Source organism: Equus przewalskii, chromosome 23 (genome assembly GCF_037783145.1).
Source record: "Equus przewalskii isolate Varuska chromosome 23, EquPr2, whole genome shotgun sequence".
Lineage (NCBI taxonomy): Eukaryota > Metazoa > Chordata > Mammalia > Perissodactyla > Equidae > Equus > Equus przewalskii.
Window position 1 is genome coordinate 1,813,800 of NC_091853.1, and position 14,593 is coordinate 1,828,392.

General features: G+C 54.5%; 1 protein-coding gene across 2 annotated transcripts in view; it reads left to right on the top strand.

The window, feature by feature from the left end:
• The window catches only part of RASSF5 (Ras association domain family member 5), a 67,481-nt gene that overhangs the window by 33,210 nt on the left and 19,678 nt on the right, over window positions 1-14,593 (top strand). Inside the window, exon 1 of one of the 2 annotated variants that reach the window (XM_070591149.1) lies at window positions 4,075-5,074. The exons of the other annotated variant lie outside the window; for it this stretch is intronic. Within the exon in view, the coding sequence (XP_070447250.1) occupies window positions 4,955-5,074 (120 nt within the window). The 5' untranslated portion in view covers window positions 4,075-4,954. Of the gene's footprint in view, window positions 1-4,074; window positions 5,075-14,593 lie in introns of those variants that run through there. 2 annotated transcript variants of the gene reach the window in all.

A 14,593-nucleotide genomic window follows, 5' to 3' on the forward strand; every position in this document is an offset into this window, starting at 1 on the left:
TAAGTGTCAGGGCCCTGTCAAAACTGTTAGCCTGGCAGCAGAGCGAGAGAAGTGTGGTGTGGGCCGGAACCCCCGAGAAAGTGAATCTCCTGTGTATCTAGCCTGAATGATGCGCAGCGAGCACTTACCTCTTACAACAGGAAGTCCTCTGGGGAGCAGTTGAGTTTCCTGCTGTGCACAGCCGACTGAATGCCGTCAAACACTACTCTTGGGACGGAGAGTGGTGTTCTTAAGGTTCAACCCAGAGAGAACATCTGGGAAGGGTTGCTTCTGAGAGGCACGAGGAAGGTGCGGGAGGTGTGGTCGTTATTACAGAATATGCATCAGGACGTGGGGAGGACACAGGAGGAGGATTTGATGGGCAGAGAAAACAGCAGGAGCAGAACCACGAGAGGGCAGGGCTGCGGCTGGGAGTGGGGATCAAATTCCGCACGGCTGTCAGGAGGGTGCTTGACTGGAGCTGGAGACAGGGATGAAGTGTCCACTGGGCACATTTGTGAAGGGCCTTAAAGGACCCGCTCGGGAGTTTGGAATATCGTGGGCACTGAGAGTCACTGGACGAAGGACAACAACTGTAATGGAAAATTGTCCGATGCAGGGGCTCTGATTCTACCACTTATTGGCTCTGTGGCCTTGGGCAAATTACCCACTCTGAGCCTCAGTTTACTCATCTGTACAATACCTTCTTGCAGGGTTGTGAGGATTAGGTGAGATAATGAAACGTGTAAGAGCCCGGTAACTCTGATAGAACTTCTCACTTCACGTCGTTCGACTAGACTGTATGTTATGAGAAGGCCGAGACTCTGTCTTAATCAGGCCTGACCTCGAACACCGAGTCTAATGCTTGTGGTTGCTGCCTTTGGCATAGATGCCACTAAGCACCCCGTGGGGAGCAGGCATATGAGGGGGAAGGAGGGTGGCGGGGAGAAGACAGTCAACCCTGACCCCTGGAAAACATCAGTGAGCTAAAGGGAAGCTGGCCACAGGTAGCCTAAGAAAGCGCTGGTTCCTGACTTATTTGTGATGGCCCACAATTTCAGGCGGTGGGGCAATTATGAGAGCAGTCACAGGGTAAACACTGTCCTACTACCAGGTGGTCCAGGACTTGGGTTCTGGAGTCAGACCAGCTGGGTTGATTCGGCTCCACTGTTAACTAGCGTGTCTGACTCTGTGCAAGTTATTTCACCTGCCTCAACCTCCTTTTCCTGTCTGTAAAGAAGAGGGAATAAGTGTAGCTCCCTCATCAGGTTATTGTAGGGACTAAATGAAAGGATGCACATAAAGTTATTGGTACAGTGCCTGCACATACTGGCTAACAGGATTTCAAAATATGTTTCAGGGGTAGGGTGGCACCTCACCTCCGTTTTCAGCCTCTGAATATGTCGGTAGGTCATAAGGCCCCAAATCTAATCGCCACCCCTGACACCCTCAATTGGACAGATGAGGAAACCTGAGGTCCAGAGTGGCTCAGGACACCCTATCAAGCTGGAGCTGGCGCTGGGACTAGAAGTGAGCTCCTGACTTCCAGTCTTGCATCACAGCTTTTCTGGAACACGAAGAACCATGGGGTGGATCTAATGAGGGGATCTGGCCACATGTCAGGATCATATATGAGAAAGAAAGAAAGCTTAAAATAATGTCTTTCATCTTCTGACGCTTGGAGACAGGAAAGTCGCCCGCTCACGTTTCAGTGGGGCTTTCGGAACTGCAGCACGATGCCCGGGGCTTAGGGCTCCGGATGCTGCAGCTTTAGGTCCAGACTCCTCTTCCTGGGCCCGGGGATGAGAACAGCCAGTTCCCATCCTTTGTGTGTTCACCTCCAGAGGCTTAAAAGCCTATTGCTCAGGGAGGCCATGTCCTCTCCCCAACCAGGTTATCACTGCTGTTAATTATTCATAGGAAGAGGCACAGACAGGGTCATTAGACACTGAAAGGAATCCAGTCTTCCTCTCTTTGGGTCCCTGGAGCTTCACTCTGGATTTTTCCTCTTGGAGGCTGGCCAGCTTATTGTGTTGTGTATGATCTCTGCAGACTTCTGGTCCGAGGGTCCTTGTTACCACGGTCTCTGTTTGCTGACTTCTTTCACGTGGCATCCTTCCAGTCCTAGATTCATTGACAGCTGGAATGGGATGGGGAAAGAGACACTACCTAGGAGTTAAGAGGCTTTGAAAAGAATGAGCTGCAATGGAACATGTTACTTGCCTCGGTTTTCTCATCTGTCAAATGGAGATAATACCTGCTCTCAAGGTCATAGGGGAGCCTAACTGAAGTAATGGGTTTTAAAGAGCTTTGAAAAGCCCTCTTCAGACATTACTTTTTCATAATATTTGGATGGCATGGGGTGGCTGCTTAGAACTTTTCCTAACCAGGTCTGGCATGCAGTGTGCTGCTCCCAAGGAGAGACTCATGCTGACTCCTGGGGTACTTTGGCTTGGTGTTTAAAAAGGTTGTTATGAGCTGTATTTTAAGATTGCACATTTTGAACGTGTAGCGTTGCACTTGCTTTGCAGAGGTCCCTGTGTGACTCCAAGGACACAGAGTGGCCACAAAGAATCTGGGGCCTATTTTTTTCTTAAGTGTTAGATTCTTAGGATTAGGTTAATCCTAAACCACTGAGCAAGGAGGTTTCTTTTATAAAGAAGTGTGTTTTTTGCTGGCTGGACAAAGCAGGAGTGCTGTTATTGGAGGCCAAGGACCGTGCAGAGCCCCTCTCTGCAGCATTCATTACTCTGGCTTTGGCCTTGCAGGTACTACTGAGGCCAACACCAGCTTCCTTTGCCTGAACCAATGTCTCTGGAGAAAACCCCCCAAAACAGCCTCTGAAATACTCATTTGAAGAAAAGATTGTTCCGGACAAAGCCAGAACCTACCTTCAACCCCATTAATGTGAGCTCTTCCCAGCAAACACCTCCTGGTTCACCCCAGCCCTCACCCCCAGCTGTTTGCCTCCACTTATCTCTCCGCCAAGGGAGGCAGCTACTGGGATTGCCTCTTCTCCTGAGCCGAGGGCGGCCTGCCGGCAGGTGCTGGCCCTCAGCTGTCTCATGTTTGTGCCTGCCAGGCACTCACAGGCTTCTGGGAAAAAGACTGTGCAGGAGGTTGGAGCCAAACAGGGCTGCCGTGTGAAACCCTCCTGAGCACTGACAGATCTGGTTAAGGTCGGGGAGGAGAGGGTTCCTCATGAAAATAACCAGAGCTGAAAATGGAGCTGGCAGCCTGGCATCTTGGGCTTGAGTCTAGCCCTACCCTGGGATTGGGACGGGATTGGTTTCAGAACTGCAGGAAAAGCCACACAAGCTCGGGGTGAGATCTGATAAGCTCTCTCAGCCCCCTCGGGGTGCTCCCGAGTCCACAGGCCGCCAGGCTCCGAGAGCACGGTGCCCCTTGCAGTGGGGGGTTCTGAGGCCACAGGCCGCCAGGCTCTGAGACCACGGTGCTCCTGGCAGTGCAGGGCTCTGAAGGCTTCTTTTCCCCTGGGACTCCAGGCGCCACTATATTGAAAGATGGCAGTATGCACAGCAGAACGGGTCCCATCTCTGCTGAGAGGCCATATGTCACAGCGGCTAAGAACATAGTTCCCTAGGGTTGCGCAGACTTGGGTTTGAGTCCCAGCACACATATCCGACTGAGTGACTCTGACCCTCATCCATGAAACGGGAATAACGATCTCTCTCTCAAGGCCACTGGAAAGTTGTGTGACAGACCGCTGTGACTCACCAGGCGGGCCTCATTGTCCAGGCAATGGTGGCTGTGACTACCGTTGTTCAGAGCCGGTCCGAGAAGCTGTGCAAGTGCTGCCTAAGTGCTCAGAAGGATTCAGCCCTAGTCCAGAAAGGTGCTCCTTCATCCAGTCTGATGGGGAAATGTAAATGAGCTGTCCTTGATGGCAGTGACAGGATCTGGCAAAGACCCCTCTTGGCCAGACCGTCAGGAAAATGCACAAATAACCTGGGCCCTGTCTGCAGACTCCTTCAGTGTCCTGGGGCTTTCTGAGGACCAAGTTGCTTGGTTGGGTGGAAGGCGGGCTTGCTCTCCAGGTTGCCATAACTTTGCATATGATTTGCATATGCTTGTGGGGCCCCTGCAGTTTCTTCTGGCATTTCCAAGTTAAAATGCTGCTTCTCCAGGCAGGCCAGATATCGATTTTCTTCTTCTCCCGTTACTTCTCTAACCACTCTGATTGACCGGGCTGCTTCGCCCAGCGCAGGGGGATGAGAGGGTGGGGCGAGGAGGCGCATGGGGGAGGGAAGGAGGGATGGTGTGGACCTTATAGCGCATTCTATCCGAGAACCTGAGCCATCGTGGGTGGTGAGAAGGAGCTGTTTCCACAAGGATCAAAAAAAGGACAGTGGAAATTTTCTCGCTGGGGTCCATCCTGCATCCTTCCCTGCATCCCTAATTGACCTGTGGTGCCCTAGGTCCACCTGCCCCCTGGTCCAGTGACACCCGGACGAGTGGGGAGGCGCAAGCCTGGGGCGGGAGGCAGGGGAGGGGCCCGGCGACCGCCAGCGCGGCTTTGAGGAACCTTGCGAGAGGAAGTGGCTTCCGAACTGCTCTGCGCACAGCGCGCGGGGCAGGAAAGGCGCGGGCAGGCGGGGGAGGTGTCGAGATGGCGCTGTGCGCGCGGGGCGGAGGGAGGAGATGAGACCGCAGATGCCGAGGGAGTCGGGGAGTGAGGCGTGCGCGCGGGCGCCCAGGTCCGGCCCGGTGCTTGCGGCCGCTGGCGGCGCGCCGGGAAGGGAACAGGTTACCCCGCCGCCCGAGCCACTCGGGCCCCAGGGGAAGAAGCCGAGGCAGCCGGCGCCGGCTCTGTCTGGCCAGTAACCGACTAGCTCTCGGCGGGGCTGGGAGCTCGCGCCCCGCGGAGCCCGGGGAGGGGTCCCCAAGTCCGTCCGCCGCATCCTGAGCGGCCCCATCAGATGCGCTCGCTGCCTCGGCGGGGGCCCCGGGCTAGATGACGGTGGACAGCAGCATGAGCAGTGGGTACTGCAGCCTGGAGGAGGAGCTGGAAGATTGCTTCTTCACCGCTAAGACCACCTTTTTCAGGAGTGTGCAGAGCAAACGTCCTTCGAAGGTAAACGTAACACCGAATATGAGGCCCTTTCGCGGGGGGAAATAACTCCCGTGGTCTAGAAGGGAAACCTTGATCCTGGCAAGCAGGCAAAGCCATGTGCTCCCGGAGTGGGTGGGCAGTTGCCCTGGGGACCTCCTTGACCAAAGGTTGGATCTGCAGCGCTTCAGGGACCACCAGCAAACACTATTCTCTTTTTAACGCTCTTCTCAGCATTTCCTGTCCCTGGAGTTTTTCAAAATGGCTCTCTAGGACTTGGGGACCGTGCTTGGCTCATGGTTGGCAGCGTGCTTACCTGTGCCTGGGAGGGTGATAGGGCAACTGCTCTGCTTCATTTTTTTCCCCTGAATCCGAGCTTTGAAGCTCCAGATGGAAAGTGGATGGCACCCAGTCCCTCAGTAGGGTAAACAAACCTTCATATGTTGAGACTTCCGTGTTGCGAGTGGCCAGAAACCATCTTAAAACACAACCCAGCAACTTTGCAGAAGTCTAGGGTGTTTTTAGAAGCAAACTAACGCTTCTCTCCTGGGTGGTTGGCCTACCACCACTTTAGCTTCCTGGGCGGGTTGGGGTAACCTAGAGGGGTTTGCAGGTGTTCCCTGGTGGGGTTGTATGTGCTTCCTAAAGGTGTCAGCCTCTAGACACCCGGTGCACTAGAGTCCCCCCCCCGCCTCACCTTGCAGTTGTGGGAGCCACGCATCTGTCACATACTTGGTGGGAGTGGTGGCAGAGCTTGTCTTTATTTATTTGTTTTGTTATTTAGATGAGAGGGCTCTGTTACCTAAATGGAGCTGTTTGTAGCCAGAAGTGAGCTGTTAAATTTCACTGTGTGCAGGCTCATCATTAATTTAGCAGTCCTACACTGTGTAGAATTAACCCAAAAACTTCCCCAGGCCTGATTCCAGGGCCTCCTTTGTTAATAATTCATCTCGCCTGTAGGCCCTGCCTTTGCAGGGTTCTGACGTCAGACAAATGCAGTGGACCTTTCAATCGTGAGAGGACGCCCAAGAACCAAAGGAGAACTTTTGATTTTAGTGTTTGAAGTAATCAATTTAAGTAGGCCCCTGGAACCAACCCGTTTTCTTGGGCACCCCCTCCTGAGGGTGGCGAGCCGAGCCTGTTCTGGGGCTGAGAGCAGGGAGGTGGGGCTGCTACATGCAGAACAGCATGACTGCGGAGGGAGGGTGCCCTGCTCTCTCTTGGCGTTCTTGCCTCATTGTGTGGACACCCCCCCCCGGCCCACACGCATGCACACACAGGTACTCCAGCCGTCTGGGGTCTTCAGACCAATGGTTGTCAACCTTAGCTGCACTCTGGAATTACTTGGGGAGCTTTGCAAAATGCAGACTCTTGGTCCTGCAGCCGAGGAGTCTGATGTACTTGGCCTGGGGTGCACCTGAGTGTGAGGATCTTGAAGAACTCCCCAGGTAGTTCTGAGATGCAACCGAGGCGGAGAACCATTGCTCTAGAGGGTCTTGCTACTGCCTGGGAAGGAAACGGTTCCTGTTTTTAAAACAAAGTTTAGCTGCTGTGCTTACTGCCAGCCAGGTCCAGAAGGTGGGCCTTTTGCACGATTGGGTGGAGGAAAGGGCACTGCAAAGCTGGCGTTTCTTTCACTTGGCAAATGAAAAAGGTAGCTGATTCTCGTATTTTTTGGGAGAAACAGAAATATCTTTTACAAGATATGCCACAGTGGGGTTGGGGGTGAGGGATGACTTGTTCCTTGGCCCAACAGCCTTCTCTCTTCATTTTCCCCCAGACTCTCCCTCCTAGCGCCACTCCTGAAAGTGCACCTTCAGTTTGGTGCCCACAGAATCTTTCTTTACGTTGTCTGGTTCTCGAATCCGTTGCATATCATGAGGCCTCTGCATATCTCCCTACCTCATTTTGCCCAAGCCTGTAACCTTCAGAGGGCAGGAATCCCCCTAAGGAACTCATTTTGTTGAACCCCAGGCCAGGCGACAAGGATGGATGCTTCAGGAAAGGAAAGGTGGTGGGCATGGCCCCTCCGTCCCTGGCCTCTGCCTGGCACCAGTGAGAGTCTTGACTGACACTCAGAGCTGCCCTCAGGGACTGTTTCCTCAGCACCAGACTTGCCTTCAGCGCAGGACCCTCCGGGGAGGGAGGGGCCAGGTGGTCAAGCACTGGGGGGCCCGTGGCTGAAGGAGGAGCAGGTTGGGAAGGCGGGGCTCCATAGGAGCTGGGAAGCTTCATCCAGATGTTTCAGTCTTTCATCCTTCTAAGTGTTTTTCGGCCTTTAATTAACGTTTCCAGCTCTCTCTTCTCCCTTGGAGCCACTTCTGGAAGGGGTTTCCTAGACGTCAGCCGTATCCTAACCCCATGCTGACTGACCCCTAGTGATGCTTTTTTCCTACCCAAAGAGAGAGCACATCTGAGCTGCTGAGAGAATTTCTCTGTCCTGTCTCCAAGGAAAGGCGTTTATGTGTTTCCCTGTCGCTGAGAGACTGAGGGCCCCTTTGGGAAAGACCGAGAAGGCTGCTATAAATAGCCTTGTCAGGAGCTTGGCATGTGCCGGGCTGGAACAGAGCTGCGGGGAAGCCCAGCCGCTGATCCGTCGCCCCCACCTGGGAGTCCCCACGGCCCCCAAGCAGTAGGCCAGCTCCACGCAGTTCCGGAGACCTCTGCCCACCCACTTTGGTGGGAGATGGGAGGTGGGAGAGGCCTCCCCATTCACGGTGGAGGCGCCTGAGGGTCCGAGACAGCACCAGGGCAGCAGGCCCAGGCCCTGGGGCTGTGCCTCGTTCCCTCCTTTCAGAAGATGGCAGCTTCCCTGCCCCGTCTGAAGGGCGGGGAGGCCTCGTCTTGAGTCACCCCAGGCAGTTTCAGGAGGCTGAGGCGGGGCTCTCCTGGTCCTTGCCCCCTGGCCTGGCATGTTAGATGGTGTTTCCCTCAGTTTTGCATGTCGAGATGTGGCTCCCGGTGGCTTGGGGAAAATCCACCTGTGTGATCGACAGTGCGGACCGAGCGCTCTCAGTCGTGTGCGCATCCAGCACCCCGTCCAAGATACTGGAGTCCTGTGGGGCGGGGTTTCGTCCAAGGTCACACAGCAAGTTTATGAGGGACCCAGGGTTAGAACCTACATCTCTTGCCTCCTGACCCAGAGACTCTTCTGCTTTAGTCCTGCAAAAGCAGGCTTTGGTGATCTGTAGGGCTGGTGACTATGAATCTGGGCCCTCTGGCCATCCCTGCCATCTGTCTTTTATTCCTGTCTGGATCTGACCCTGGAAGTGGAGCCAACTTCCTCTCCTGTTCGTTTCCCAAATGCCTACAGGGGGCAGCAGTGTAGGGTTTTGACCTCTGAGCTCTCTGCGTGTTCAACAGTCTCTAGGCCCCCAGGACTCTGGAGTCACCCAGAGCACTGGGGTGAGCGCTCTGAGGACACATGGAGCCTGTGCAGAATGTCAGAGCTAAGGGGAACTGGTCTAGTGCCTCACTTTACAGATGGAGAAACTGAGGCCCACAGGGGTGGTAGGACTTCATGAGGCCACATATCTGGTCAGGTGGAGCCAGAACTAAAGTCCCTCTTGGACTTCTTGTCAAGTGCTCTTCTTGAATCTCTTCACTCGGTGGGCGACCCTCAGACAAACTGCAGTCCTTGTCTTCTCAGAGCCAAAATGAAAAGGCCTAAACAACCACAAGCTCCATTCCATAAGGCGCACCAGCCAAGGGGACATTGACCCTGCACTGAAGTAGCAGGGGTCCCTGTCATCAGTTCCAGAAGCTTAAAACTTTAATCATTTCATCATTCTTCTTGGTGTCTGTCCTAAAATACTACTTGCTGGAGATTCTTCCTCCTGTGTGTTTTCTTTGTGGATTTGGAGAACAGACGGTTGACTCTATCTATGGTTAAATATCATAGCCAAGCTCGTGTGGAACACGCTCTCGTCCCCGCTCCACACCCACCCTCTTCTCTGGTCTATGTTGACAGCCCTGGTTCTTGAAAAGTTCAGGGAAGATCCAAAGAGCAAGGGGGTCTCTGAGGCGGGGGTATGAAGCCACTGCTGGTTCTGTTCCCGCACTTGTCCTATCTCCTCTGCCCTGGCCAGTCGGCCCTCCCTGGACGGGGACGACAGCCAAGCCTGATGGCCCTGGGACCAGTCAGGGAAGACCCCATTTCTCTGCCAGCAGCAGGCACGCCCAGGCCTCAGGCAGGGCACCTTTCCCAGACCTTCCTGGCATGAGAGAAAAGAATACTCAAAATAAGTTCGTTCTAAATTTGAGCGATAAAAATAAAATAAGAATCTTCAGAACTGTTGGACCATTTAACTCTCCTTTTTATGTGCTGTCTCAGAAGCTTACACAGCCCAAGACTAACCTCAGCAGACGGCTGGTGCGGCACGGCCTGCGACAGCCTCCCCCGTGGGCGGTCTCTGCTCCATTCCCGCCCGTGGCCGCTCCAGCCCTTCCCAGGGCTGCTTTTCTCTGTGAAGACAGCAAACCCTGTGAGATCAGAACTCACACCCCCCTCAGGTGCCACGCAGCTGAGTCCCAGTTTCCAGAGCAGGCGCTGACCAACGGCCATGCCTCCTCTCTTGCATCCTGGACCATCAGGGTGGACTAAGTGTTGTAACAAACAGCCCCGTTTTTCAGCTGTTGAACATAATTGAAGTTTATTTCCCCCTTTAAGTAAAGTTACGTTGTCAGGTGGGGGCTCAGGATGACACATGGGAGATTTTTGTGGCTCAGGCCCGGAAATGGTGTGTTTTCTACACCCATGTGCCATTGGCCAGAACCCAGTCACATGGCCACGCCTAACCACAGGGAGGTTGGGAAATGAAGGACAGCTGTGAGCCCAGGTGAAGGGGGCCGGTTGTGGTGAACCTTGAGCTGTCCTGCCGCACATCCCCCCCACCGCCTTCTCTACTGTGCCGCCTTTGGAAGCTCTGCTCATACTTTCTTGGCGAAGGGTCGTAACCTCTGTCTCTTTGACCTTGTACCTCTCCTTCATTTGCTACTGAGGATATGCCATTCCTGCGTGAGGGTCCTCTCTCCTCAGCCACACGGGGAACTTCTGGAGGACAGATTCTTGTCCTTTCTCGGCTCTTCTCTGGTTCCTTGGTAGCATCTGAAGCCATCAGTGCTGCTCAAAGGGTGGCCCCGGCCACCTGCGTGGGATCACTCTTCCAATCACTTTTTGAAAATGGAAATTCAGGGGCCCCACCCCAGACTTACTGGCTCCTGAATCTTTGGAGGTTGGACCCTCAAATCGGCACTTTTAAGACTCTCCCTGGGTGATTCTCATGTGGGCTGAAGTCTAGGAACGACCTGTCGAGGAAGCATTTGGTAACTGACTGATGACTTCAATTGGAATGCAAGACGAGCATTTATCGCAGATCCCAGATAGGTTCCCAGGCTGGAAATTGAAACCCAGGAGGTAAAAGGATTTGTCCCTGGCCACGCAGCTAAGTAGAATCAGAACCAAGGACTCAAGACCCCTGGGTCCTTGCTCAGAGCCGTCCGCATTACTCGCCCCACAGCATGCTCAACAAGGCTGTTCGGATGACGGCCCTTTGAGATCGTGACTGGCGTGTGATATAATGAAAGCAGTGCAGAACTGGCAGCCAAGGCTTGGCTTTCCGTCCCAGCTGCAGCTGCTGACTGAGGGCCTGTGGCCAAGTCACTTCAACCCTCCAGACTCAGGCTCTTCGCCTGGTCCTTTGAGCATGAACACGTGTGATGTGTGCTTGTCCCCATTTTCTCCCCTAACTGAGAGTCCCTCAGCACTTTGCACAGGATGGGTTCTTCTTACTAGTTTCTCATGGGACTGGCAGGGATTTTAGGTACTGACTACCGAGTTCTCTAAATCATAAGGACTTCCCTAGGGAGGGATCAGTCATGAATGGCTGACATGACACCCTCGACTTACCCAGGACGTCCTTTCCTCTGTATTCCAGATTCCTCCCCTCCTGCCCACTCCTCTTTCTTCACAAGTTTAGACTGTTTATCCTGACCCAGCTGTCTTTTCCCTATAAAGCAATGCTAGTTACAGCGTAGGCACCTACAACATCCATCCACCCAAGCAGTTTAGGGAGAAAGGAAGAAAGATTTTATGCTGGTATCAACCCTGAGTCCCAGCTCTTAGTTCTCACCGTCACATTGGACTCGGAATCCAGCTTCCAGCCCATGAGCTTGAAGGGGAGGCCCCACTGGGCCCAGCCTGGGTGCCCGGGAACCTGGGTTCCTTCTCTCTCTGCTCTTGACTCGCCAGGTAAACCACACCTGTGCATTTCTGGCATTGGGATCCTCTTGTGTGGAGGCCCCAGACCTGTCCTCATCCAGGGCCTTGGTTTCCTCTTCTGATAGCTCAGTCCACCCTTAAAAGAGCATGGGGATCCAGGCCTGGCCTGGCCTACTCCCTGGGGACAAGAGGACCAGATCGATTTGCCAAGAATTGGGAGCATTGAATTTTGGGGCCAGGAGGAAGAAGGGAGCAGGGGCAGACAGCTCAGGTTTGATTCACGGAGCCCGTGGCTTCTGTTGGAGGTCCTGTCTGGGCCCCTCCTCTCCGCTCTCCCACCCACCTCAGGTTAGCTCAGCACTCCCCAGCCCACATCCCCCAGCCCACCTCTCTGCCTGGCTCTGGAACAGAATTTTCTGTAGCCTACTGCAGGTCTCACGTGCCCATCAGATGCTTAAGATTTAACCTGTCCAGAACCAGCTCAGCTCTGCCCATAACTGATTTCTCTCCCTGTCTCTGCCCCACCCTCCTGGTTACCATCTCGGGAACCCCAGGGGACTTCCCCTCCTCCCTCCCACCTGTCTGTCCCTCTGGTTCTGCCTCCACGGTGTTGCAGATGTCAGGTCTCTTCTGTCTGTCCCCACCCTGCCCTATGTTGGGGCCCGTCACTGCTCACCTAGATGCTGCAGGAGGTCACCACCTAGTTTCTGTCCTTGTTCTTCCCCTCTGTGTACCTTGAATGCGACTGCCAGGGGCATGTCATTCTGGTATCCCAAAGCCTTCAGAGCTTCCTCTTTGCTTCCGGAGCAAAGCCCACGTTTGGTTCCTGCTCTTTACCTTTTTTTTTTTTTTTAAGAAAGATTAGCCCTGAGCTAACATCTGCTGCCAATCATCCTATTTTTTTGCTGAGGAAGATTGGCCCTGAGCTAACATCCATGTCCGTCTTCCTCTATTTTATATGTGGGACACCTGCCACAGCATGGCTTGATGAGCAGGACATAGGTCCACGCTTGGGAGCCGAACCAGCAAACCCCAGGCCACTGAAGTGGAGCACGCAAATTGAACTGCTGAGCCACTGGGCCGGCCCCTGGTTCCTGCTCTTTATCTAACATCCAAAACTGTGCTATAGCTGGCCTCAATCAAAACATTGTGTTTTTAACTGTCTTATAGCCCTGAGCACCAGGAGTGAGGGATAGGAGATGGATAAAATATGGTCTCCACACGTAAAGACCTTATGGGCCCCGGCCACACTGTGCAGCGGACCCTAATTGCCCCCCTTCCCCATCTGTGAAGTATTTGGATGGGGGCCGCTGGGCAGAGGGACAGCCAGGTGGAAGACACTGTGCATCTGCCTTGTGGCCACATGGCTTTCATCAGGACATGGCAGCAGCCCCAAGACAGGGAGGATGCTGGCTCCCAGAATCAAAGAGTTAGGCCATGAATAGCCTACGCAGGGGCGGGGGGCAGGCTGACAGTGCCAGAGCTGCAGCAGCCATGGGAGGGGTGGAGGAGACTAACTTAACTTCTGTAAAGTGGAGACTCCTGGAGCTGGTGGACACTGACCGGGGTCCTGACAGCCATTCCCCTGTTTCCTAGCAGGCCTGCATGTGAAGCGGCACAGGCAGGGGGAGGGAAGCCGTGCTCCTTACCACCGTCCTCCCCCAACCATTTATCAGTCCTTCCTTGTCCAGGGAGCTAGACAACGTGATTCCAGCTGGTTGGATCCCTGCTACGCGTGGGGCTACAATCCTAGGCCAAAAAAAGTAGGAAGGGCTGCAGCAGAGCGCTGACGTAGGGCCTGGCAGACCACACTGGCAGAATTCCTGGTGCTATCACTCAAAAGGTTGGCACCTCCAATGAGGTGATACGTGAAAGGGGTCAGCCAAGGGCGAGGCCCCACCCCACGTGTGTCCAACCCCAAGACATGCTCTTCCCACTACGACCATGGCATCCTGGGTGAGAGGCAGGTTTTGGAAGTCTCCAAATAAGCTCAGATCAGCCATTTCAAACTCTGGTGACCTGCTCCAGGAAGCTAATTTCCTGATGCCAAATCCAGGCCATTTTTTCCTGTTTTGGTCTTGGGAAATCTGGGTCACCATGCTCCATCACCACCGTTTCATCAACCTCCAATTCAGGAGCCCCTGCTCAGCCTCCACATCTCCTGCTCTCCCCCACGTGAGGGGTGGTCTTGGATGTGGCTGACATGTGGAAGCAGGGTCTGCAGGGCACTACGTTGCACTGGGGAGCATGAGGCCAGCCTTCTCCTGGTGCAGAGCTGAGGTCGGACACAGTCCCTCTGTTTTCCGGAGCACAGGGAGGCAGTGGGCGTGTATACGCTCCACACTCACACGTGACCGGGAGAGTGTGGGTTAGTGAGGAGTATGTGGGAGCTGGTAGATCGAAGGTGTTGAGAGAGCATTTCCAGTTGTAACCGGCTGCTCCCTCACTGCTCCCCCAAACACCGGCATGTCTTTCTCTCCTGTCCCTCATTTTGATGGGTTGTAATTTGCTGGGCGAGGGGCCACATCGTGTTCAGCACTGTGGTGTCCCCAGCACATGGCGGGTGCTTGGTGCACATCTGGTAAAGGAGGGGTGGGCTTGGAGCTTCTTTCTCCGTAAGAGAGCCCTCAGTAGCAGCAGGGGCTCCCCAGAGAGAGGACGCATGTAGGCGTTTTAGGGCAAGGTGTGTGAAAGCCAATCTCAGGACTGTTTTAAAGGGAAGCTTACTGAGATTCTGGGTGCAGAATCAGTGGATGTTTCCGGTAACTCAGAAGAGAAATCTCACGGAGGCAGGAGTAAATGCGAGGACAACTTTGCAGACGTGGAGCGGCCCCTCCACCCCATCTGTGATTGCTCAGCTGTTGGCCCTGGAGGGGGAAGGGAGGCAGGGCCAGGTCACTAAGCAACCGGGCCCTGGCACCTGCTGGCAGGAGATGGCATAGTCCTTCCTCAAGTGGGGCCTCCCAGGGGCTGGGGCAGAGGGGCCCATGTGAGGAGGCGGGAGAGCCTGTTGTGACGGCTCTGTTCTGCCACCGTCTGCCGTGGGGAGTGGCGGGTTGATGGGGAGGGAACCAGTACACTTCTCATTTGTCTTACTTTCCCAGTTTAATTCTGTGCAAGTGAAGGTCCTGGCTCGGCGATCCCAGTAGTCCGAGCATCCTCAGTTGGCCCAGCTGGAGTGGGCAGGGCCCCAGGCCCTGAAGTGAGCCCGACACTGGGAGCCCAAGCCCTGAGCTGTCACTCTGGGTGGCCTCAGGAAGCATGCTCACCACTCCAGGCCTCACTTTCTCCTAAAATGGGAAGAGTTGACCCTCCAGTGGAGA